Source organism: Colletotrichum costaricense (genome assembly GCF_030867565.1).
Source record: "Colletotrichum costaricense strain IMI 309622 chromosome Unknown Scaffold_4.1, whole genome shotgun sequence".
NCBI lineage: Eukaryota > Fungi > Ascomycota > Sordariomycetes > Glomerellales > Glomerellaceae > Colletotrichum > Colletotrichum costaricense.
In genome coordinates this window covers 1,136,298-1,160,707 of record NW_026848233.1, presented here as the reverse complement: position 1 = coordinate 1,160,707, position 24,410 = coordinate 1,136,298, and the positions used below count along the sequence as shown (strand labels likewise).

General features: G+C 51.0%; 9 protein-coding genes across 9 annotated transcripts; 4 read left to right on the top strand and 5 right to left on the bottom strand.

Annotated features, from left to right (window-relative positions):
* Window positions 1-319: 319 nt before the first annotated feature.
* Window positions 320-5,228, bottom strand: CCOS01_04424 (uncharacterized protein; the record flags this gene model as incomplete). Its single annotated transcript, XM_060452605.1, has 4 exons — window positions 320-2,796; window positions 3,485-3,847; window positions 3,909-4,548; window positions 4,617-5,228. 4 exons carry the CDS (start codon window positions 5,226-5,228, stop codon window positions 320-322), a joined length of 4,092 nt encoding a protein of 1,363 aa, XP_060316563.1.
* A 710-nt stretch (window positions 5,229-5,938) lies between these two features.
* CCOS01_04423 (uncharacterized protein) lies at window positions 5,939-7,525 on the bottom strand (the record flags this gene model as incomplete). The annotated part of the gene is made up of 5 exons (XM_060452604.1): window positions 5,939-5,992; window positions 6,051-6,606; window positions 6,668-6,792; window positions 6,879-7,162; window positions 7,219-7,525. 5 exons carry the CDS (start codon window positions 7,523-7,525, stop codon window positions 5,939-5,941), a joined length of 1,326 nt encoding a protein of 441 aa, XP_060316562.1.
* Window positions 7,526-8,135: 610 nt separating this feature from the next.
* Window positions 8,136-9,929, top strand: CCOS01_04422 (cytochrome P450; the record flags this gene model as incomplete). The annotated part of the gene is made up of 4 exons (XM_060452603.1): window positions 8,136-8,301; window positions 8,360-8,510; window positions 8,587-9,835; window positions 9,894-9,929. The coding sequence occupies 4 exons, from the start codon at window positions 8,136-8,138 to the stop codon at window positions 9,927-9,929; spliced, it is 1,602 nt and encodes a 533-aa protein (XP_060316561.1).
* A 264-nt stretch (window positions 9,930-10,193) lies between these two features.
* Window positions 10,194-10,967, bottom strand: CCOS01_04421 (uncharacterized protein; the record flags this gene model as incomplete). Its single annotated transcript, XM_060452602.1, has 1 exon — window positions 10,194-10,967. One exon carries the CDS (start codon window positions 10,965-10,967, stop codon window positions 10,194-10,196), a length of 774 nt encoding a protein of 257 aa, XP_060316560.1.
* Window positions 10,968-12,350: 1,383 nt separating this feature from the next.
* CCOS01_04420 (uncharacterized protein) lies at window positions 12,351-12,851 on the bottom strand (the record flags this gene model as incomplete). The annotated part of the gene is made up of 1 exon (XM_060452601.1): window positions 12,351-12,851. The coding sequence occupies one exon, from the start codon at window positions 12,849-12,851 to the stop codon at window positions 12,351-12,353; it is 501 nt and encodes a 166-aa protein (XP_060316559.1).
* A 173-nt stretch (window positions 12,852-13,024) lies between these two features.
* CCOS01_04419 (glycosyl hydrolase family 10) lies at window positions 13,025-14,439 on the top strand (the record flags this gene model as incomplete). Its single annotated transcript, XM_060452600.1, has 4 exons — window positions 13,025-13,279; window positions 13,358-13,413; window positions 13,469-13,717; window positions 13,773-14,439. 4 exons carry the CDS (start codon window positions 13,025-13,027, stop codon window positions 14,437-14,439), a joined length of 1,227 nt encoding a protein of 408 aa, XP_060316558.1.
* Window positions 14,440-16,194: 1,755 nt separating this feature from the next.
* On the top strand, window positions 16,195-17,381 carry CCOS01_04418 (zinc-binding dehydrogenase; the record flags this gene model as incomplete). Its single annotated transcript, XM_060452599.1, has 2 exons — window positions 16,195-16,381; window positions 16,480-17,381. 2 exons carry the CDS (start codon window positions 16,195-16,197, stop codon window positions 17,379-17,381), a joined length of 1,089 nt encoding a protein of 362 aa, XP_060316557.1.
* A 546-nt stretch (window positions 17,382-17,927) lies between these two features.
* On the bottom strand, window positions 17,928-19,364 carry CCOS01_04417 (oxidase; the record flags this gene model as incomplete). The annotated part of the gene is made up of 3 exons (XM_060452598.1): window positions 17,928-18,258; window positions 18,327-18,501; window positions 18,554-19,364. The coding sequence occupies 3 exons, from the start codon at window positions 19,362-19,364 to the stop codon at window positions 17,928-17,930; spliced, it is 1,317 nt and encodes a 438-aa protein (XP_060316556.1).
* A 2,387-nt stretch (window positions 19,365-21,751) lies between these two features.
* Window positions 21,752-23,009, top strand: CCOS01_04416 (CFEM domain-containing protein; the record flags this gene model as incomplete). The annotated part of the gene is made up of 6 exons (XM_060452597.1): window positions 21,752-21,814; window positions 21,874-21,910; window positions 21,963-22,030; window positions 22,081-22,463; window positions 22,520-22,587; window positions 22,642-23,009. The coding sequence occupies 6 exons, from the start codon at window positions 21,752-21,754 to the stop codon at window positions 23,007-23,009; spliced, it is 987 nt and encodes a 328-aa protein (XP_060316555.1).
* Between the last annotated feature and the right edge of the window lie 1,401 nt (window positions 23,010-24,410).

Genomic DNA, 24,410 nt, shown 5'->3' with positions numbered 1-24,410 from the left:
TAGTTGGTTTTGAACAAGTCGGTTATAGTTTATGTATGATGCAATGATAGACCAATATTGTATTCTCCCAGGTAATCAAAGTGAAAGATTAGAAATGACAGGATTGGATCTTTGTTGTCATACCAGAAAACCGTATAGATGTCTTAGTTGGCCCACTTGTTCAAAGTCGTGATGGTACACTTCAATCCAGCAGCTCGCAAACGAGTCTAACGAAAGATTTCTTTCGTTTTAGCGATATTGCAGTAGACTGTAGTAGCTAACATTATCATTTCAGTACCTTTTATGTGGCAGTACATGATCCTAATCAGAACGGAAATGGCTAGTCATTCTCCCCTTTTACCGCCTTGCCTTGGCTCAATTTCAGCGTCTCTATCTCCCAAAACTTCCTGTAACGATCCACAGCGCCCTTCCCATCTTCACTGCCAATACTTTCCAGCCATTCCTCGTCGGGTTCGGAAAGATGATAAAAGTCTGGCTTGGCTCCAGCATCCAGCAGTATCTCGACCAGATCCCAATACCCTTTGAAGATGGCCGCATTGAGTGCGCTTCTGTACTTTCCGCCACGAATGTTGGTGTCGGCGCCCTTCTGAAGTAGCAGCTCAACGCCTTTTGTCTTGCCTTGGGATGTTGCTGCCTGTAAAGCCGTGCCAAATATTCCTCCTGTCATGTTGACGTTGATTTCGGGGCAGTTTTCGAGGAGGTAGATGAGGCCGCAGATGTTCACCTCATATCTATAATTACTAGGCACTACGCACGCCGACTGCAACGGAAATCCATATTGACCGCCTCCTAAGTTGACATCAGCGCCGCGTTCGAGAAGAAGCTGGAGCCTGAGAACGAGGCGGTCGTGATCCTGGAAGTTCTCAAGGGCAGCTTGCAGAGCAGTGCCATGTGGTCGGCCTATGCTGTCAATATCGATACCATGGTCGAGAAGGAGCCTCATCGTTTCGGTAGTTTCATCAAACCGAAAAGGAGCTGTAGCAGCAGCAGCATGCCAGGCGCTCCCAAAAAGGCCGCCTTGAACATGTACGTTGGCTCCATGTTCTATCAGTAGGCGCGCCATGTCGTAACAGTCCTTTCCCCTAGGCCGGGGCGCGCAAGCCGCCTGAAGCGCAGTTCCGTATTTTCCGCCCTCAACATTTACATCTGCACCATGGGAAAGTAACAAGCGAATCGCTCCCATCTTGCCTCCTTCGCAAGCGGCTTGAAGTGCTGTGCTGTAGATCCCTCCCTGCATGTTGACTTCTGCGCCTTTGCTGAGCAAAAAGGTTTCTACATCCTCATGCCCGCCCTTGTAAAGGAATGAGCCTTTGTGTGAAGCTGCCGCTTGCAGCGCGCTTCCGAATTTGCCACCGACAGCATTAATATCGGCGCCCTGTTCGACCAGTTTCTTCACAATACCTAGCCGGTAGTCTAGTTCGTAGTTGGAACATGCTGCTTGCAAGACGCTTCCAAACTCCCCACCCTCTACCGCAGGGTCAGCACCTTTATCAAGCAAGAAGTTAACCAACTCTGGGTCCGCGTTCGAGCAGGCGGCGTGTAATGCTGTTCCATAGCGTCCTCCCAGCTGGTTGATTTCCGCGCCTCTGTCGAGCAGCAGACTAATCACACCAGTGTGGTCATCTTGTTCACGACATGCCACTTGTAATGCGTTACCGCACTCCCCACCCTGGCCATTCACGTCGGCCCCCATGTCTAGCAGGGCCTCAATCACTGCAATGCTTCGAGACGGGTCAACAATATCATCGTTCAGTTTCTTGAGGCATGCCGCTTGGAGCGGGGTGCCATCTCGCCCATCATCCAATGTAATGTCGGCGCCGTGCCCTACAACAAAGTCAAAATAGCTACGCGTTTTCTGACTTAACCACCTCTTGATTGCCTGATTCAGCGGGCTTCCGTGTCTTGCACACTTGCTGTTGATATCAGCACCGCCGTCGAGAAGAAGCTGCAAAACTTCAGTATTTTCCGGGACATTAACATAGTTCTCCTCATAAGTCGATATCCAGCACGACAAAAGACAACCTGCCTTGCGGACGTCAGCCCCGCGGCTCAGGAGTAATTGTAGTGCTGTTGGCTGATTGCCCATGGCCGCGGCCTTCAAAGCCGACCCGAATTCGTCATCGTACGCATTGATATCTGCGCCACTGTCCAGCAAGAGGCTTATGATGGCCAAATGTCCTTGGTATGCCGCAGCCTGGAGCGGCCCGACAGTGATCGCGTCTCGTGCTTTGTCACCTGCACATAGGGCAAGGATAAATTGTACAATATCATGATAACCTGCCTTGGCAGCGACTCGGAGGGTCAAGTTGAGATCCTCCTGAACCAAGTACATGCTGGCTCTCGAAGCTCCACGAAGCAGGAGTTTGGTGAGATTCAGAGAGCCGAGCCCGGCGGTGTAGCAGTACGGCCGCTGCTGCATGTCGATCTGTTCCTTCCGGGTAAACCAATCTGCCAGCTCCGTATCATAGGATAGTGGCATTTTCCGTATAAGCAGGTTTAAGCTGCTACTGCAGGTGAACAGGGCACGCTCAGCGAGCCGGACAACCTCAGATGACCATTCATGGCGCGGAACTAGGTCTAAGTGCCGTACCCAATTCTCGATTGCGTAGCTTTTCAGAAGTAGCTCATCGTTAGACTCCTCGGCCTCGGCACTTTGGCTGACGTGATAAGACAGGCAGCAATGAGCGATGTGCAGGTGAGCATTCCTCTCCGTAAACCAGAACTGCTTTGCAGGGCTTTGTTCGATGCGATTAGATATCAAATACTCCTTGACTGTGAAGTGAGCGAGGCGGACATCTGTGAATGTTTCCAGTCCTCTATAGGTATTATACCTTACTCTTGTCTCGGTAGTCACGAGGCTTAAGAAATATCTCAAAACCCCTTCTGGGGCAAAAAGTCGCTCTTCCTTCAGGTCGATGACAGCCCCAGGACGGAAAATGAATATTTCGGCAAGTTCGGCGAGACGCAGTGGTCTGCTTGAAAAAGCTAGCCACTTCAGCGAGTCTAGGATCTGAGGTTGGAAATTGGGGTCTAGGTCGAGAAGGAGCCTATTATATGTTGCGTCAAGTCCTGATGGCAAATTCCGAAGTTCTGAACGTATTTTCTCTCTCGAATTCAACTTTTGGAGAACTTCGAACTGGCTGACAATGTATTGAAACCTAACTCCGTGTTAGTTGCAGTCTTTCGCCATGAAGTCGAGTGGTTCACTCCACTATCTTGACCTACATTCCATCCGCTTTCGCGAGCAATGATTCCTTGGCTTCGGTCTTGATCTCGGGAGGCCAAAGTTTGTACGTTCCAGTAGCTAAGGTGGCGTCGATGTACAGACTTAGATCACTATTTAAGCCCGCCTGACTTTTCATGAGACTGATGGTGTTTTTTGTTGGCAAAGACGGCATTTCTTCGAACTTAGTACGAATGTCCGGCTCGGCCCTGCTCGTACAAAAGATATGGAGATTATCCGGCATTTTGGAAATGATCTTACTGAGGCAGTCCATAAGCCTCGTTCGCTCCCCGTCAAGAATCGGGCACTCATCGAGAGCGTCTACAACAATGTATGCCGCTGAAAACCCACGAACGGCAGCTCTAAGTGCATTCTCAAGTGTCTCCGTATCTGGACGCTCTCTTTTGATGATGAAACTCTCTAATTCTTTGATCGGCTGTGGCGTATCGGGACGCCTCGCGCAAAACTGGCCAATAAGCGAAGATAACATAACGGTTACCTTTTGTTGCTCCAAGTTCCCAAAGCTGAAGAAATAGTACGCAAGAGCAACTTGAGGATTCTCTTCTGACTTTTCTTTCAAGTTTTTGATGACCGATGAGCTCAGAATCGATTTGCCGGAGCCAGCTAGATGTTGTCAGCGGTATGAAAAGAATATCACCTATCACACGACTATTGCGTGTCATACCTTTGCCGTTGAGCCACAAGAAAGACTTTGGAGCTGTTTCCCACGTCTTGAAATCTTCGTTATCTTGAATTAGCCATTCGCAAGTGCCACTGCGGTGTTTACTACGCGCGGCATTGTACTGCACAGAAGGGTCAACGGTACAAAGCCAGTTGAGCAATTCTTTGCGCTTCTCATCGTTCTGGATTTCCTCAATCCTTCTTCTCAGATCGGAAACATCTGTACCAATCCTTTCCCAATGGTTCATGGCTTTTTGATGCCGCGCCTCTGCGATTTCCCATTCGTCCGTATACGCCTGGTCCCGCACATGATTGCTTACTTTGTCGAATTCGGTCTCGTGATATTTGATCTGTTCAAGCAGCTCTTCCCAGTCATGATGCTTCACAGAATCAAGCGCCATGCGAGAGGCAGTTTTATGGTTGTGGTAGCGATAGCAAACAATCTGAAACTTGAGGATCTCTCTGTACAGTCTTTCCAAGACGAGTCTGTAAGCAGCATGCGGCTCCGGCGAAGCCTCGCTGGTCTTAGACTCGTAACGCCGGACATAGAGATCTTCCCACATAGAGCTTCGTACTATGAGGGACGATATGTGCTCAAGCCCCTTGGCCAGAGCGGCGGCTTGATCCAAGGGATTCAGAAGCAGCTGTGCAGATCATCCAAGATACGTCAGTCTCCCAGACCAGGTAGCGAATGTGAAAGGTAGTAGCTTACCGGCAGTAACAAGCTCACACCACTCCAGGCAATCGACGCGTATGGATTTGAGACCAGAGCTTTGGCAACGAAATCATTGGCCCAGTCGACCACGGCTAGGACGGGCTTTACAACATCCTGGACTTCCACCTCGGAGCTGCCAAATTTCAACTTCCAAGACTCCCGGTTGACTTGATCCATCTTGTGCTTGAGGATCGTTGCCAACCAGTCTTTCGTTCCGGCATGTGAACGTACGCCGACACCAAGGCCAGCAGCCAAGTTGCCGCATATCTGGTCCTCGAACTCTTGGACGAGACTCTCTTCTTGATTTCGCAGGTTTTGATATGCCACGTCCCACAACTGCCGAATAGACCCTTCACTGTTTTGGGAAGGCATTAACTTCGCGGTCGGCTCGTCTCGTGTATCTTCTTGGAGCGTATTTGATGGTTCGCTGGCTGAAATCGATTGCGCTGTTCCCGAAGAACCGGTCGTGCAGGAGCTAGGTGCCTTCTCCGCGAGCGCACTCGCCTGCTGCCGTGGATTCGGGTGGGCGCGAAGTGGTTCTTTGGGGGCGTCATCTTTCTTTGGACCACGGATGAGGTCCTTCAACTTCTTCTTCAGACTCAAACCCATTGTTTCTGATCCACTGATTCAGAAATGATGTGAGAATGGCAAGAAAATGCTGCCAACTGTGGCGGCAAGATTTCGATGAGGGGGAAATGCGGCTGGACTGCCCAATGCCCTTTTGAGTCTTCTTGTTGGCCAATAGAAACAATAAATTCGATTTGAGGTCGCTTGTATGCGGCCAACCGCCGCCCCTTACCAGTGCAGATGGCATGATCCAACTGGGTCCAACACGCCGAGGAGAGATCAGCCAGCCAGCGTGATTGCTTCAGTAGGGTAGAATCGGTTAATGTCTCATTTCTCAAATGTACAGCGAGAAGAAGGCGTTTTGAACTTCTGGATGCGTATGAAGCGAGCGACTTGTCTCATGACACACTAAATAATGTGCAGTGAACTCAAGAAATATGCTCCTGATTGATTTCGTCCAAGTTGGGTGCTTTTCATCACCACGGTCCAAATAGCATGCCACGTGATCACGGGACATAGCCAAGCCCGGCTCTCCGCAGTTAATGCGATTGATTGCGGAGCCCACTACCAAACAAAATGCATTTTAGATCTGAAGGCTTCGTCTGCCTGCATGATATTGACCTAGTCCCTCTCTCGCTCCAATATTGAGATAATGACGGTCATGTCCTAAGTTTGACCAGCTTTGCGTTGTGTTCAGTCAATACTGAAACATTTATCCGAGACTCAATCAGGCGTATGGATTTTCTTTCAATTTAAACAGCCGAAAATAGTCTCCCAATGGGGTCGGAAGATGTCTTCGCCGTGGACTATGTCCAGCCAGAGAACACTTCTAAGACAGGCAAGTACACTAACCCAGCTTTTTACTTGGGCCAGTGCCACAGCATCTCTTGCCAAGCCAATCAACCAGGTGTAGTGCTGGGTTCCCTGCGAGGCAACCATGCCTACAGTCAGAAGCCAAACGAAGAGAATGTTGCTGGAGTGAGCGTATGGTACGAGCTCCGCCAGGCTTTCCATCAGCCGATTGACAATCGTGTTGAATATGACGGCGTGTGAGTAATACGTCGGACCCTGGATGATGAAGATGTAGAGTATAGTCGCCAGTCGGATAGTTTCACTAGATGCCGAATGTGGCTCTACCACTTCTGGAGCTGACAACAGAAGTCGGTGTATGACAAAACATGATAGGTCATGTAGTCTTGTTGGTTGTAGCGGTGCTTTCTGCGCGCGGCGAAAAATACTCCGAAGCCGTATTAAAACGTTTTCGACCTCGTTTTCGATCTCAACATCGCCGAGATGGGATAGATCACTGTCCAAAATAGTTGGATCTATCTGCCATTCAGGAGGCGTAGGGACACCGTCGCCAATGCCTACGTCGTTCTGCGTTTCAAACTGAGGCAGGCCGGTAACAATCATCGACACCCTTCGAGGTCAGGCAACGTCAGTACGCAAATATTGTGCTATAGAGCTTGTATTCAACGTACCAGCTGACCATCCTTGCAGTTAGTGGACTGGTTTGTCTCACCGAGTTGATGCCTCCTCGCATATTGACAAGTCTCTTCACTCCATCAACGTGCATTTCGCTAACTTGGATATTTCCTTTGCCAAACTGGTTTGCATGAAGAGAGTAAGTAAGCATGTGACAGCATCGAATCGTCATGAGGTTCTGGCTGAAATGGACAAGGCCAAGCTCACCTCGATAGCTGCTAAAGTGATGACTGAATTCATGGTTCCATCTTGAATGGCCATTGAGTCGTCTTGAACCTTCCGGCGAAGTAGAGCAACTGAATCCGCCATCAGAATTTCTGATGACTGAAATCCTTTTTGAGCCAGCAACTCTTCGTCAAGACATGCTGTTTGTAAAGAGACGTGAAATAATGCTGGATCACCGAGAGCTAATGGCCACCATGAGACGAGGAATGGATTTGACGTCGCGTTCAGATCTAGAGGGTAGTATTCGAACGCGATCTTGTGGAGAACTACATGGGTTAATGAGCTAGACGTGGATCGACAGGTTTAGTCGTAATAGGCATACAGCTATGAATAAGACGTTGAACTTGCTGCCGCGGCAGTCTAGTTTGAGGATAAGAGTCAAAAGGATCAAGAGATCCAAAACGATAGTTGGTCAAAGCACCGGATCCGTCCAGCGGAGGTCCCGGCGACGATGTTGCGCTACCCCCCGGTGCGGACCCGGAAGCAGCCGGAGCAGCCGTCAGGGGTTCGTTGGCGTAGGCGCACAGGACCTTGCGCTTGATGCAGCGGGAGCACCGCGGCGTGCGGAGGTCGCAGCTGTGTTTAGACTTTGCACACGCAGCACAGGACCGACGGAGGGTTTGGCGCATGTTTGTGCGAGATCGACTGGACTGGGGGCGATGAGAACATGGAAGAATTGGACTGGAGTGAGTCGATGGTCCCTCCGTGAGGTCGAAAGGAGAGAGAGAGAGATGAAAGTGATCCAATGGTGGAGACAATGGTCTGAGAGCTTCGCCCGCGTACCCGCGAAAGACTGAAGAGCTGCTCCCGCTTGAGAGTTCGTTTCTTGCGGTGTCCTGACCGAAAGGGGTTTAGTCGCCGCAGTTTCAATTGTGAGGGATCTCGCTGCTCAGTTCCCCCCCTTGTCAAACTCCAGTTTTGTTTGCTGACAAACGTCAAGTTGATTACCGAAAGAGGTTTAGTCTCCGCAGGTCGATGAGATGCCAAGACTTCACAGGGCTGGCTTGTTCGGCGGTTTGGGAAGAGAGACGAACGATGTTCTGCATGTGGTTTAACTACACAGAGACCAGTTGAAATGAGATTGTGCTTGATGGTGTTTACAGGATACGAATACGCAAGACGAAACCCCCTTTGACGTTTTGATGGGTCTACTGGCTTCCTTTAAAGAGGTGCTGAGATGTCCCTTAGATGCTCTCCTGGCGGGAAAGACGGTCCAGCAACACCGTTGTAGACTTTAACATGGCTTCAGCAATCGTCGGCACGCCTATCGTACAGCCTGGAGTAAGGCAAACATGGTCTAATGAGACGGTTCTGTCGCCTAGCACGCTGCCGGCTTTCTTTTCGGGCTGGTCAACATGGCAGTACATCGTCACTTTCCTTCTTGGCGTCGTCGTGTACGATCAGGGTACGAGCAGACCTTGAGCTCCTCAAAGACCACAAGAAAAAGACTGACATATTGCCAGTGATGTATCTCAAGAGGAAAGGCTCAATTGCTGGACCTGCGTACAAGATCCCCCTCATGGGACCCTTCATCCAGGCTTTACACCCCAAATTCGAGGAGTACCTTGCCCAATGGGCGAGCGGTCCCCTCAGCTGCGTGTCAGTCTTCCACAAGTAAGTACTTTAGCTCAGTCAAAGAAGCAAGTCCTCAAGGTCACTTAGGTGCATGCCCTGATCATTGATATCTCAGGTTCGTTGTTCTTGCTTCTGATCGCGACATCGCCCACAAAGTCTTCAAGTCTCCAGCCTACGCCGAGCCATGTATCGTCCCCATCGCCAAAGATATCCTCGGCCACAAAGCCTGGGTCTTTCTTCAGGGCAAAGAGCATGCCGAGTACCGGAGAGGCCTGATGCCCCTGTTCACCAACAAGGCAATGGCAACATACCTCCCAGTTCACGAGAAGGTGCTGGGCGAGTACTTTGACAAGTTCGTTGCCGCAAGCGAGGCAAACAACGGAAATCCCATGGCTTACATGGCTCTCTTCCGCGAGATCAATTGCGCGCTCTCGTGCCGTACCTTCTTCGGCGACTACATTTCTCAAGACGCCGTCAAGAAGATTGCCGACGACTTCTACCTCGTCACCGCAGCACTCGAGCTTGTCAACGTTCCTCTCTCTATGTACATTCCCGGAACAAAAGTCTGGCTCGGAAAGCGCGTGGCTGACCAGGTCCACGCTGAGTTTGCAAAGTGCGCGGCCGCGTGTAAAGCCAACATGGCCAAGGGCGCGACTCCGGCATCCATTGTTGACCACTGGGTTCTGCACATGATGGAGTCCAATAAGTATCGCGAGAAGGTTGCTGCTGGCGACACCGATGCTGTGAGACCTTCAAACATGATCAGGGAATTCACCAATGAGGAAATCTCAGAGACGCTCTTCACCTTCCTCTTCGCATCCCAGGATGCGTCTAGCAGTGCTACGACATGGCTCTTCCAAGTCCTGGCGCAAAGACCAGACGTTGTTGAGCGCCTTCGCGAAGAGAACCTAGCCGCAAGGGGTGGCGACAGCACCAAGCCCTTTGACCTCCCCATGCTGGAATCGCTCACCTTCACCAACGCCGTCATCAAGGAGCTCCTCCGTCTCCGGCCACCCGTCATCTTCGTTCCCTATCTTGCAACCAAGAACTTCCCTGTTACGCCGAAGTATACCGTCCCCAAGGGATCCATGATCATTCCGTCATGCTACCCAGCCCTCCACGACCCCAATGTCTACCCGAACCCCGAGTTTTTCGACCCTGACCGATGGATCACTGGAGACGCCGAGTCCAAGACCAAGAACTGGCTCGTGTTCGGTGCTGGACCACATGATTGCCTTGCGAGGAGGTATGTGCCACTGACGATGGCTGCCATGATTGGCAAGGCGGCGTTGGAGATTGATTGGAAGCATCATGCCACGGAGAAGTCGGAGGAGATTAGGGTGTTTGCTACATTATTTCCAATGGTGAGTGTCTGGTCATGTCTCAGTCTCTAACTTCGCAGATGCTAACTCTTTTCTGAAGGATGAGTGCCAGTTGAGCTTTACCAAGCGACAGTGAGACTCGCTTGCTGAGTTGCTACGCTAGTTTTTGCCTGTTTCTTCTATAGAACACGCGGATCTGTCTCTAAGTATGATGACAATGGGGGACTTCAGAACCTCACACGACTATCTTATTTTTAATAACGAAAATATTCCATATGAAGGCCGTCCTGGTAACCTTCTTCACAGTTCCTAATTCCAAACACAGACTTCCTTGCCTTGTAAACGACAACGCCTCAAACGCCCAAGTGATCTGATAGCACCATTTACCTCATTTCAGTGATCAACCGCGAGAATTCCACATACCAATAAAGTCATCTGCAGTAGCCTCCAGGGCCTGCTGCTCTTCCGGGCTGGAGGTCCAGCTTTCAGTCCCGGCAATGTGCACCAGTCCGGGGTACTGTGGCGGAGGAGTTATCGGGGACACGGAGAGTCGCTGGGAACTGTTGGAAACACTGCTGATCTCTGGATACACCTGCATTGAGGGGACTGCAGCTACATGCACCCTGTCCCGATGAAACATCTCCATCCGTCGCGAGCGAAGAGATGCCGGGGACGGCTCGCTGTGGAACCCAAATCGTCGGCGGGATGGTTCCCAGCCAAGCGTCGGACTGTTCGCAAAGCGCGGACGGCCTCGCATAGACTCTCGAGGTGACATGTTTGATCTGTTGGAGGGGTAATGGGTAGGACGACTGATCAAGGAGGGTACCAGAGAGCCTGCATCCGATGAGGTCGCGCTAGTGTTGTTGGTACGAGTCGGACGCAAAGGCGTAATGACGAAATGGCCATCTACCTCACACTCGATCGACATTGAACCTTGACCCAGATAGCACTCTAGGTCAGGAAGTCTGATAACGGTGCCGGTGGTTGCGATCGACTCGGAGTCGTTGATGCCACTGTCTCCTACCGAACTCGCTGCATCGAGGGCAATGCCTTGGATGGAAACTCTCAAGGAAAAGTTACCAGGCCGACGACGTAAACGCCGACTACCCGGAAGCGTGCGGTTGGTTGAGGAGGATGGTACTTCTGATCGACTGCGCTCAGAGTCAAACGGCATCGTGGGCTAATAAACGACTGAGCTTGCTCTACCTTAGCGTAAGTTGCTGTTCAATGTTATTGAAAGACAAGTGTGGACTGGATTTTACTAAAGCTGTTGTGACCAAGTTTATTGTAGACATACGAGATCTCTCGAGTTTATCTATATAAGAATCAAACATCTTTCTTTGCTATTCTACCGCAAAATTTCAAAGAGTTGTTGATTCTGACATGAAGTTGTGAGAGGATTCAAGATAGGCCCAAACAGAAGCGGGTTCTTTGCCACATGTTCAACACTTAACTTCTAGACTACTCTGGTAGAGTAGAACCATTGATCTATCGAACCACATATTCATGAAGAAAGATGGAAAAGACATGAGCAACTCGTCAAAGAAGCGCATTTCAGCGAGACAAATTGCTGCAGCTTTGTCTCGACTGTGGCTCCTTGCTCTATTTCTGATCAACAAGCTGGTTGGTTGTCCTTGTGGGGCCGAGGGACCCTTCCATTGATACTTGCAATTCAGCGGTCTACCTTCAATTCAGAAACGGGTCGGTTAGCTCAGTTGGTTAGAGCGTGGTACTAATATTTCACCTGAAATGTTGTGTAATGCCAAGGCCGGGAGTTCAAGCCTCCCACTGATCAAGAACCTTTTGCCACGGGCGCTATTTACTATTTTGCTGGAATAGCTAGTGTCCATGAGAGTTCCACGAGAGTCATTTGGCGATAGACAATTGTGGTGCGCAAATTTGTGTTGAAGTTTTGTGTGATGTGGGGAAAATGTTGTTGGAAACAGACCACCTGAAAGAGTGGGAGAAGAATCGCGGTTACTTCGACTTCCGTCGCGAAAATCTATATGTCTTCTAATTACCATGAGGCCTGTTCATGATGGACATAATGCGCACAAATTTGCTCAGATAGCCGTGACGGGGCTTCCTATCGTTGCGTACTTAGGTTGTTCGCTCCTCATCGCATCCCCCGATCTCCACATTCAGGCAGTGGTGGCCGGCGTTGGCCGTGAATCTCCGTTCACGACTTCACACGCGCATATCCGCCTTTCAAATTGGCTGTCCTGCCAAGCACTAGACGCCTGCTGCGATGTAACTCCAAGGGGAAGGCGAAGAAAAAGATATTCAGGCTGATATGGGAATCCGGCATTGGGTCAACCCTTGACTCTCCCGTAGCCACGGTTCTCTAAATATCGACGCGTTCATTAAGGACCCTCGATCTTGGACCTCATTATGGCAGCGTGGGTGGCTACTGGTGGAATTTTCTCAGATCCCGGTTTCTGGGCCCGGAACTTGAAATGAGCTTGTCGATGCCTGCCACTTGCACATTACGGACAACTTTCCTCTTCTCTGTCAACCTTTTCTTCTGGTTCCCTCCGTCTGCACAACAACCCCGCGTTCACACGCGCCAAAAAAGAAATCTTGGAAATGAGCCTACGGCGCAGGCGGGATGCCCACTTTCTCCCCCTCGCGCTAGCCCAGGCACAGGAATTCTCGGAGCACCCTCCGAGCGCCAAGTCAGTTTGCCAGACATGGCCACGGCACTGCTGCTGTTGCTCCGTCTGACTTGCGCGGCCAGTATGCCCATCTGGTGCAATGAGACAAATGATAGTTCTCCAGCGGGTTTGCACATGACGCGATCGAGCTGGGAGAGGTTCACTCCGGGTAAAAAGGATGAATGCCTCTGCAGGAGATCTGAGGGTCCTTCCTGCTTGACGCTGAACCACCACGATAATTTCCCCAATATTTGCGTGGGTGTGTTAGCAGCGGGAAGCACATCCTTCGGGCCGGCGATGCCACACCCCACGTGGGAAAGTCGAGAATCCAGGAATATTCCAAAGTCATGTTCGATGGCCAGCCAACCTAGTGAGAGCCAAGAGACAAAGGGTGAAAGCAGCATGCAATGTGACCCCAGGTCAGACCTCCCTCGCGATGGAGTTTGTTCAGGATCATGTATAAGTCTACGGTGCCCACCCCAGGGAAGATGTCGATAAGAGATGATGCTCTAGTTGTCAGACGTGTGCGCATCGCTCAGCTCATCGACCATCAATCAGAATCAGAAAGTCGAACATCATGTACGCCAAGGCTGTTCTCGCGGTTCTGTTGGGCTCCGGCCTCGTTTCGGCTCAGCTCAACACCCTTGCCGTCCGCGCCGGTCTGAAGTACTTCGGCACGGCCGTCGATGAGCGCCGCACAACTACGGATGCCGCCTACATGGCAATTGTGAACAACACTGCCGAGTTTGGTTCCCTGGTACCTGAGAACGGACAAAAATGGGCGTATACCGAGCCTACTCATAACACCTTCTCTTACACCTCGGGAGACATTGTACGTGATGCGCCAGGGCATGGGGGCTTGGCTAGATCCATTAGACTGAGCGCGGGCTGACTCGGTGATTTCGCCTAGATTCCGAATATTGCAAAGGCGAACGGCCAGATCTTGAGATGCCACACCTTGACATGGTAAACATCCCTTTAGTATGAGCATTGGTGGTGCACAACTCTGACCAGGAACCAGGCACTCTCAACTCCCTAACTGGGTCTCGAGCGGATCATGGACAGCAGCAACCCTGACTGCCGTCATCAACACGCATATTTCCAACGTTCTAAAGCACTATCTCGGCCAGTGCTACGCCTGGGATGTCGTCAATGAAGCAGCAGCAGACGACGGAAGCTGGCGCACCAGCGTCTTCTACACCGTCCTCGGCACCGACTACCTTCCCATCTCCTTTAGAGCTGCCAGGGCTGCTGATCCCAATGCCAAGCTGTAAGCCAGAGAGTCCCCTGCCTCTTACCACTCAATCACTAATGGAAGGACCCAGCTACTACAACGACTACAACCTCGAGTACAACGGCGCAAAGACCAACCGCGTCTACGAAGCCGTCACCATCGTCCAGAACGCCGGCGCACCCATCGACGGTGTTGGCTTCCAGGGTCACTTGATCGTGGGCTCCACCCCGGGCCGCAGCGCCCTCGCGACCGCCCTCCGCCGCTTCACCGCCCTCGGCCTCGAAGTCGCCTACACTGAGCTCGACATCCGCCACTCCAGCCTGCCCGCCTCCAGCGCCGCCCTCGTCACACAGGGCAACGACTACGCCAACGTCGTCGGTTCCTGCTTGGACGTTGCCGGGTGCGTCGGCGTCACCATCTGGGGCTTCACCGACAAGTACAGCTGGATCCCTGAGACATTCAGCGGTGCCGGTGATGCCCTTCTGTGGGACGCCAGCTTCAACAAGAAGCCTGCGTACACGTCTGTTTCGTCTGTACTTGCTGCTGCTGCTACTGGTGCCGTTCCGACTACGACTTCGCGCGCGACGACTCTGATTACGACTACTACGTCTGCTGCTGCGACTACGAGTAGTGCTGCCTCTGGCGCCGGACAGGTCCGCTGGGGCCAGTGCGGTGGTATTGGCTGGACCGGGCCTACTACTTGCCAGTCTCCCTACGTCTGTACCAAGTCGAATGACTACTACTCTCAATGTCTCTGAGAAATTACGGGATTCTTCTTTAATCGCCCGCTCTCTATCGTGAGCAACAAGCAAGGGATGGAGAGGGTACGGCACTTTCGGGGATGGCGGGGTAGAGGTGGGGGTGGGTTCAGTCTGGGTTCCATGCCCATTTGATTGAACCAGATGTAAATACTTGACCTTCATGTTCATACTTACTTAGTACTTTGATTCATGAAGAATGAATTCAACTGTTTGCTCCTGGCTAACGTATGCTCTTTCGGTAATACTTGATGTTTTGTGTAACCATCGACGTCACGGTTGATGATCAAAGAGAACTGTGTTTTCTTCCACGGGGAAAACCCACTAAATCTCGCTCCCAAGCTCCTAGACCGAGTGTGTGATTGTCGCTACATCGCTCTAGTATGGGAACCAGACGTAAGCACAGAAACACTAAAATGGTTACTAATTGAGTTTCCTGGTATTATGCTGCACCTCGGCTCGTCGTCGTAGAGTTTAGTGCTCTTAAGTCCGGGAGCATAAGAATAACTTGGTAGAAGCTACGGGTAGGCACATTAGAAACGAGAGACAGGCACAAGCTTCACCGCTAAATCAATCATCCATGCAAGGTAAACGCCGATAGTAACCCTCCTCATCGCCTATCACCGATGGATATACCTAGGAATTTGTAATGATGCCGCGGAAGCGGCGCAACACAAATGGCACAGGCTAGTTGAGGGGGAATCAAAGGCTATTCTGCAAATCTGCGATGCGATCGAATGATACGCGACGCCGTCGTCCCGGACGATCGGCAATAAGCACCTTAGTGCATACCAAGCATACTAACGCACATGTTTCCATGGGATGACAAGGGAACTAGCTAAAGCCAGCAAGCCAAGAAGAACGTCTGTCAGCGCCTCCGTCAGCAGGCTGCAGCAGAAAAGAATGGAAAAGCTCCATGCATGCTGGTGTCTGGCTCGGGAGGAAGCGTACGAGGTACGGAGTACATACGGGTTTGACGCTTGGCCTGCATTGCCCCAGGTCACTGACAGGCTGTGCTACGCCGCACAACAGCATGGAATCGAACAATTGAACCTCATCCACGGACACCGTGGGGCTTCATGCTGGAAACGTCAGCTAATTCACGTAGCTTATCTGACTCGCGCGAGCCCCCGCGGCCAAAGGAAATCCGGACTTTTGACCGTGGAGGGGCATTGGGGTTAGAACAAGTTAATCCAATTACATGTCTCAGTTGCCAAGAACAAAACCCACTGAAGATTTCCACCCCTCCTCTCTGCGTCATCATCTGAAGTGGCGGGCGAAGCTAGTCCTTTCCGGCCCAAGCACCTGCGAGTATGGAAGCTTGACACCGCCAGAAAGGCCAGACCAAAAGCTGAGTAGAACCACCAAAAAAGAAAACGAACCCATCCGCGGCATTGACGGCTGCCCCTGGGCGTCGGAAGGCTCCGTAGATATGCCGGCAAGCTCATTGAACTGTTTAAACTCGGTATAGTGCCGTCTTAACTCCAGCTAGCTCCGGTCAAGAGAGTTCTTGATGACATGATGAACGAAGGGGAATGGGCCCTAGCTCGCGGCATCTGTGGATGCCGTCATGGACCGTGGCCTCGGTGCTTTGTATTCTAAAAGTTCATACATAAACTCTGCCCCCCTCACCAAGTCGCTGGTAGTTACTGCCTGATCAATTCGTGCTCTACAAGTTTTGAAGACGAAAATCGACTCCGACAGTACCATATCAACAACGCGAGTCAGCTTATCACAAACACAACACACACAATCATGTCCGACATCAAGTTTGAAGGATGGCTCGGCCACAGCCCCGACAGCGTCAACGGAAAGATGGAATGGGGCGCGTTCGAGCCCAAGAAGTGGACTGAAGACGACGTCGACATCGAGATCTCCCACTGCGGTATCTGCGGTTCTGACCTTCACATGCTCCGCTCGGGCTGGGCTGAGACCCCTTATCGTGAGTTTTCCCTCTTTACCCCGCCTCGACTCAAAACGCGGGGTTTTCAAGCAGCAATTTGTCAATTGTTCTTTGTTAACCTGTGCTCCTTTTCTCAGCTTGCTGCGTCGGACACGAGATCGTCGGCAAGGCCGTCCGCGTCGGCAAGAACGTGAAGCACGTCTCCGTTGGTGACCGCGTAGGTGTCGGTGCCCAGGCTCGCTCCTGCATGAAGTCCGACTGCCCCGAGTGCTCCATCGGACGCGAAAACTACTGCGGCCGTGCCAACATCAGCACCTACGGCTCCGTCTACCCCGATGGTGAGGGCAAGGCAATGGGTGGCTATGCCGACTACAACAGAACCAATGGACACTTCGTCATCAAGATCCCGGATGGTATTCCTTCTGAGGATGCTGCGCCCATGCTCTGCGGTGGCATCACAGTCTTCTCCCCGTTGAAGGAGAACGGGTGCGGACCTGGAAAGACTGTTGGTGTCGTTGGTGTTGGTGGTCTTGGCCACTTTGCTGTGCTCTTCGCCAAGGCCCTCGGCGCTGACAAGGTCATTGGTATCTCCAGAAAGGCCACCAAGAAGGACGAGGTCCTGAAGCTTGGAGCTGACGAGTACATTGCGACCGACGACGACAAGGACTGGTCCAAGACCAACGCCCGCAGCATCGATCTCATCATCTCTACCGTGTCCAGCGAGAAGATGCCCCTGCAACAGTACCTTAGACTGTTGAAGGTCTACGGCACCTTCATCCAGGTCGGTGCCCCCGACGGTGGTAACCTGCCTCCCATCAACGCCTTCACTCTGCTCGCCAGCGGTATCAAGGTTGGTGGCAGCGGTATTGGCTCTCCCTCCGACATCAGGGAGATGCTTGAGCTCGCTGTCGAGAAGAAGGTCAAGCCTTGGGTCCAGAAGCGCCCGCTTAAGGACGCCAACAAGGCCATTGTTGACATGGAACAAGGCCACGCTCGTTACAGATACGTTCTGGTTAACGAGAAGCACGCTAAGTTGTAAAAGTACCAAAAGGTTCGGAATGGACTATGTAGATTAGAAGATCAATGACGAAATGATGATGAGTTGAAGCTGAGTCTATGAATCTGATTGCAAACATGTGCTCGCACGAACTATACACCGCGTTTGCTTCCACTTGTGGCTAACCGCAGTTTCTCAAGCTCGTGAGCGGTTGGGGCCATGGCTATATCAACAATTAGGATGATTACCGTAAGCATGCTTACTTGACATGTACTTCACAACGTAATCAATGATCACTAAAACTATGACGGCGAGGTTCCTACGCCAATACACTACTCTCGCTTCGATGATAAAGTACAGCTATGATGTTGTGTTATTGGTGGCCGTTGAGTCACTCTTTAGTCAAGCACTTCCAAGGCTTAAGTCTTTCCTAAAATGCGAAGAGCAAACTGGGAGCAAGGGTACTGCTTCAGCAGCATGATTATGAATTAAATAGGATATATATCGGCTGGTAAAAGTCTTGTCGCTTATACAGGGTTGGTTCTACATGACTGCGTATCATGGCACTCACAGACAAGGATGACTGTCTCAAAGGATGTTGTCAGCCATCTTCGCGCCGGGGTATTGTTCCTTGAGGCCTTCATCAAGACTCTTTCCGCCTACAGTCATATCCTTGAAGGCCGGGCAGGCCAAGTTGAGGATGGCAGCGCCAACAGTGTCGGTGACAAGCTTGAGAGGCGCCTCAATGATGGTGAAGATTGTAGACAGCGAGTTTGGTGAGGCGGTCTTGAGAATCTCAAAGACAAAGCACAGCAGATTGTTGCCTTCCAACAGCTTGGTGAGGTTCAGGACACCCCCGGTAAGGTCGGCGAGATTGACTCCCGCAAAGCTGTTGACCTTTCCCATGTTTCCGCCGATACTGTAGTGGGAGACTCGTTAGCATGTTGCTTGATAATCTTTTGACTTGGGTACATAGAGTACACGTACCTTCCCAACTCAGGGTACTTGGCAATCCAGGCGAGAAGATCCAAGTTCAGCTGGACCAAACCGTAGTCCACCGGCGTACGGTACCAGTTCTCTGGAATACGTTCCCAGCCTCTGTTGTACGTGAGATTGCCCTCTTCACCCTCTACGGCGAAGAAGCTCTTCAGAGTTGCCTTGTCTAAAGGGAATCAGTACATCAGTCCATTCTCTAACAAAGGCTGACAACTTACTTAAGAGACCAGTTGGATTCTCCGCGGAGTGGTTCGCAAACAAGCGGCAAGCAAACAAAAAGCCCGCGTTTCGAGCAATCATACCGGTAAAAGGACCATAGTAAAAGTTCGGGTTGGTTGCAATAGTCTCGTTGAAGCGAATAGAGGCCCTGTCAGCGAATAACTCAAAGTTGTAATCGCCCTCGCCTGACGACATGTCGTAGAAGGACTGGAACTGCTCCATGACCATGGTGGAAGCGTCTCCCGTCATGTACAGGTCGGCTCTGGTGTTGGATGAATCACCCTCGATGATGTTATGGGAGCCATTCAGTCCACGAGGCGTACCAAGGAGACCGATCAGATTGCCCAAGATGTTGTTGGATCCGCTGGCAGCATCTCCAATGGAGAAACCTGGGTTAAGAGACAGAGGGTTTCCGACAAAAACAGTTCCCATCACTCCTAAAATTGTTGAAAGCTCCAATCCCATGCCAAACACAGTGTTGATAGCGGCCGTGACCTCGACTAAGCTCGTCACACCCTTGCGGCTGATGTAGCCATGGTTCGCCAAAGCGTTGAGCCCCGGGCAGGGACCACGCTGGGCGCCATTCTTGAAGTCGGGTGCGATGAACTTGTGGTCGCCGGTTACATCGATAGGTGTTGTCAATGGGTCGAATAGAAGCCTCTTCTCATGTACCTCGTGAAAGGCGCTGGCGATGTGTCCGGAGAGCTTGGATGAGAGCTCCTCTCTGAGAGCATCAGCTGCGTATGCGGGGAACCCAAGGACGCCGCTGCCGAAACAGGGCAGAATAGAGAGAGCGTAATGCAGCTTCATTTTGAAGCGGCCAAGTCAAAAAGAGTGTGAGAATCGAATGATATGACGTGGGGTTGAAAGAGTGACGATGGATGACTGACGGTTGCCGGTGGGCTTGTGTCAATGATCTAGAGGTGGAGGATTGGAAATCGGAACATTATTCTTGGCCAGTTCCTTTTACTATGGAAGTTTGACGGGCCGCTGGTTCCGCGACGTGCGGAAACCAAACATTGGGATCAACTCGGGTTGGCCTAATCGTGGGCATCGGAAGACAGCCGGCCAGGAGAAACACATGGGTGGTCAGGTATCGTAGGCTTCATGGCAGTGGCCCCCAAATCCCACCGGGACTTCGCCTTCCTCATCATGATAGGAAAAAGATCTACTCAGGCTTCGTAGCTGCTCAATCTCAATTCTACTCATTGGGGATCTGGTATCAATCTGTTGGAAAGGGCGACTCCCATTTCCCAGAATGTAAGTTGGGGTTGCCTGGTTGGTTGTTGTCAAGTAAACTTTACCAGTTTAGCTCGAATAACCCCTGGCCAGCATGTAACCCTTTGAAATTGAGCAATTGTCATTTCGAGGCAGCCCAGAATTGATAACTCGAAGGATCTGCATTTGAATTCCCCGATAGCCCCATTTTTGAACTTTGAGGTCTCCAAAAGTTTGACGGACTCTCCGGGAACGCAGCAAACTTCAGTCAACGTCTCCTAGCGTGAGCATCAGCACTTGTGAAGTTGCACAATTTGACTGCCCACTGATCGACTGGTAGGAATTTAGACTGGAGAAGAGCCCAGGCTTACAGAGTTGCATTGAGGTGCCGACGTCCACAAGAGTGCCGATTCGGGCCTCACGCTTCCCGACTAAACCGCACACCGCTGGTCGGTGCCCCTGCACGGTGCAGTGGTTCCGGTTCCATGGCTCAACAGACGCGATGTGCTGCCCATCCGCAAGACATCAGGGGCAGATTCCTACGAGCCCCAGCACTTGTGGCAGTGTCAGACGCAATTGGGCAAATTCTCGTCCCCCTTGTATTCCTGAACCCTATTCGAGCACTTTACAACGAAGATCTCCAACAAAAACCGGGCATGGAATACAAGAAGAATTTGTGATAGAAACATCCACTACGCAGGGTCTTCGCGATTCCTTCGCGATTACTGCATCCCACCGCCCTCGCAGTCTGCTTCCGTGCTGCCTCACCAGCTCAATCCACAGTCTGTGGGCTTGAAGTCGTAATGGCAGAGTCTAGGATGACCAGCACGTGGTCCAGTCGCAGGGTCTGAAACAGATCCCTGTCTGTCATAATTCACGATGCACCCCGCTAGACATGGGATCCCGGAAGGCTGGCCGCTCCATATTTGACGTGTTTGGCAACGGTCTTTCAGGAGAAGAAGGAATGCAACATGCTCGCCTTGCCGCTTTCGAAGTTTGATGTCTAAAATGACTTTCAGAGAGGGTTACATAGATGATTAGGGGGCGTTGATTATGCACAAGGGTAGATATACCAATCGAGCTAGTAGGGCTTGGTGATTTTCGCCAAGAAGTGGCAAAGACCAACAGGGACTCTCTCGCCATGGGAAGTCAGAAAGATCAGGGCCCGTCTGACGCAGTTGAATCAATGATTCAACGCGTCCCGTGTCTGTCGATGGGCACCCGCCCACAAATCGAAAGAAACCCTGCTGCCAGCTAACTTCCTAGAACCTGGTTTTGTCTTCGATGAAATGGAAACAATAACGTACGCCGGGATGCCGGCAGATGTGGCACAGATTTGGGGCCTCTTGGATCAAAAGATGAAAGAGCATTGAATAAGTCTTCATACCGACGGGATTCAGTCATTCATTCGTTCCTCCTTCTCCGTCTCTTCTCCTTCTTCCTTCCTTCGTCTTCTTCGAATTCCGTTTCCAGCCCTTCAAAGCTGGGACTAGAAACCATGAAATTCTTTGCCTTTATTTTGTTACTTTTGGCGTGGTGTCAAGGCGTGTGGGGTTTGTCCAAAACAGTTGATACCCCCGCGTCCACGGAGACTCCTCCGTTGTGCGGCGTAAGTCATGCATCCGGCTGACTGCTGGACGACTCCAGGAACTGACATTGGAATAGTTGCAATGCATTCAATCAGTCACTTTGGCAACGCAGCTATGCTCGCTCACTAACGCAACTTGCATATGCACCAATGTTGAGCTGAATGAGAAGATTTCACTCTGCGTGCACTCCAATTGCACTGTCCGGGAGGCACTACGTATGTTACTACTTGCCAGTGATGACTGAAAGTTGCTGAACTTACGATCTTTCCAGTGGTTCAAAGTTACTCTAAGCACACTTGCGGTGCACCTTCACGAGACAGAACTGCATTAGTATGGGTCACCGGAGTGGCTTTTCTGGTTCTTGGCCTTTTGGCGTTCGTGTTGAGAGTCATGGCTCGACTTTGCCTGGGTGGCCAGTCTTGGGGGCCAGACGACTGGGTTATGTGTATTGCGGTGGCGAGTCAACTCTCTTCTGCCCTGCGCAAATTATCGAGTTACTAACAGAATGGTAGGGCATGATGATACCACTCAACGCTCTATCGGTCCCAAGTAAGTCTTTCCATGTCTAGCCAATATTTTATGTTGCTGACTCGTCGCCAAGTCTCTCAAGTTGCTCTGGGCAAGGACATTTGGAACGTGCACCCTGACGACGTGACACAGTTTCTCTATGTAAGTCTTTTTCTGCAGATGTTCAGTGCCTTAACTGACTTTAGTATTAGCTCTTTTACTGGGACGAGCTTCTATACCTCGGCGCTTTGCCAGTCACCAAAATCTCAATTCTTCTCTTTTACCTCAAAATCTTTCCCAAAAGAGAAATAAGAATTGGCTGCTGGGTTCTTATCGGGCTCAACGTTGCATACTTCATCACCTTCGAACTCATCTCGATCTTCCAGTGCCGTCCGATCGATGGGGCCTGGAGAGCATGGGACAAGGAATACCCGGCAAAATGCAACAATATCAACATCCAGGGTTGGGCTGCGGCAATCATCAATATTCTTCTGGACTTGGCCACGTTGATTCTTCCGTTGAAAGAACTGTACAATCTTTCGCTTTCTACAAAGAAGAAGCTCATGGTCATTCTGATGTTCAGCGTTGGGTTCTTGTATGCTTGGCAAATTATCCATCCCGCAGAACTGTTTGCTGACAAATTCTACTTAGTGTCACTATTGTGAGTGTGGTACGGTTGCATTCGCTGGCCAGCTATGCAACTACGAGCAATGCGACGCGTAAGTTTCTACCCAACATACCAGTGGGAAAGCATTAAGCTAATGTGATGCTAGAGGACTACGTCGAGGTCGGATACTGGAGCACTATTGAGGTTCCGGTAGGCGTCATCTGCGCCAGCATGCCTGCCATTCGCTCTCTATTTAGTCTGGTCTTTCCCAAGGTGTTCGGCACCACTCAAAGGGGCAAATCAAACTACGCAAATCTCTCTAGCCAACAGAAGGACCTTTCCAACTCCCAGAAGGTTTCATCCAAGGGCTCGTCAAAACCGGCTATTCGAGTGCTCAAGGAGTTCACAGTCCGGTCAAGACATCGGGATGATGTCTCCTACGTTGAGCATGAACTCACGGCAGGGCCGTTCACAGACCCCAGTTCGCGCCCGTCATCAGAAAAGAAGCCCATTACTCCACATGAATCTGTGTGAGCAAGGCATCATGAGGAATTTTACTGGCCGGCGTTCATCTGCTGTTTATTACTCTCACTCATTTACCCGCTTCCTTTTTTCGGCAACATTTAGACACACAGAAGAGGATCGATCCTGCTACCATCTTTTTTAATTTTAACAGCATAAAGCTGCACTGAGATACCACATACGAACATAGAACATAAACATAATTCATACTGTCATTATGGAAGTTAACCCTGCCTTGAGACTTTGCTGCAGTCCGCATTACCCGCCAGGTCAAAGTCCGAGACCCATGTTCCACGCCATCCAAATCAAGTCATGTTTCCTTGGAAATGTTCCTCTTGGTTAGCCCTACCCCAGACCTAGCTTACGGATACGCTAAAAATCCGAACGCCACTTGACGGGATGAGAATCCTCTTAACGGCCGTTGACTATTGCGCTAGCCAGTATGAGCATTGAGCAGAAAACACGAAAGCTCGAACAGTGGAGCAAAGTTGTTGGAACAAGGGTCGTTGCCAAGGGTCTCCTCAACGCAATGCCGATCTCTGCCTCCTTTTGTCCTTGAAGGAGCTTCACGTCTCTCATTCCTATCTCGTCAAAACTTTCTCTGCAGAGCAAACCCCTCCGGCAGAGTGCCATTCTCATCTTCATCCCCTGCGAAATCAATCTTTCTCGAAGGTTTCAGTGGCATGCGGTGGGGGCTATGCCATTTCCATCTTGGGACTTAATGGGGGTCTAGGCCCCCCGTTGTATCTGTCATTGCGATCGTCTGCCTTGCAGTTTTAGCCCAGCCGGGGGCTAGGAAGCGGTCCGTAGAAAGACTGCCCGCAGCAATGTCTGAGTCAACCTCCCTGCAAAGCCATTGTTATAGCGTATATCGGCTCCCTCGCGCCCGCGACCCTTGTTAATGCTGAAGCTTCACGAAAAACGCCAACGTCTAACGACAAGCTTAGCATTATGGCTGCGTTGCATCGTCAAATTCAGCTCCTTGGCAGCTTTTATGCCAATGGCCACTCTTCATCGCAAGAGGCCTGGACAAACTTTCTGCTGCGTGATCTAAGGTTTCTCGTGGCATTGATTCCTTATCCATCGTGGACTCATGGCTTTCCTCAATTGACCAACGCCGAATGCGGAAGCCTGCTGAACCTTGTATTCTTCCAGCTCCGAATCAGTTCTCTGGACTTTTCCGCAATCCCTGATTTGGAGGGTGGCATCGGCAATGACAATTAACCCACTTACCTTCTGCCCTTGAGATCAAACTTGACGGAGGAGCAGGGCATGGTAAGCATGGATTTTCCTAATCCATGAGGACTTCGAAGGTTGGAATCCTGGCTTATGAAGAGGAGAAGTATAGTTTTCATCGTGGCCATGGAATAGTCCACTCAAAAAGAAGTCGTCATTGAGGACGATCAACATGAA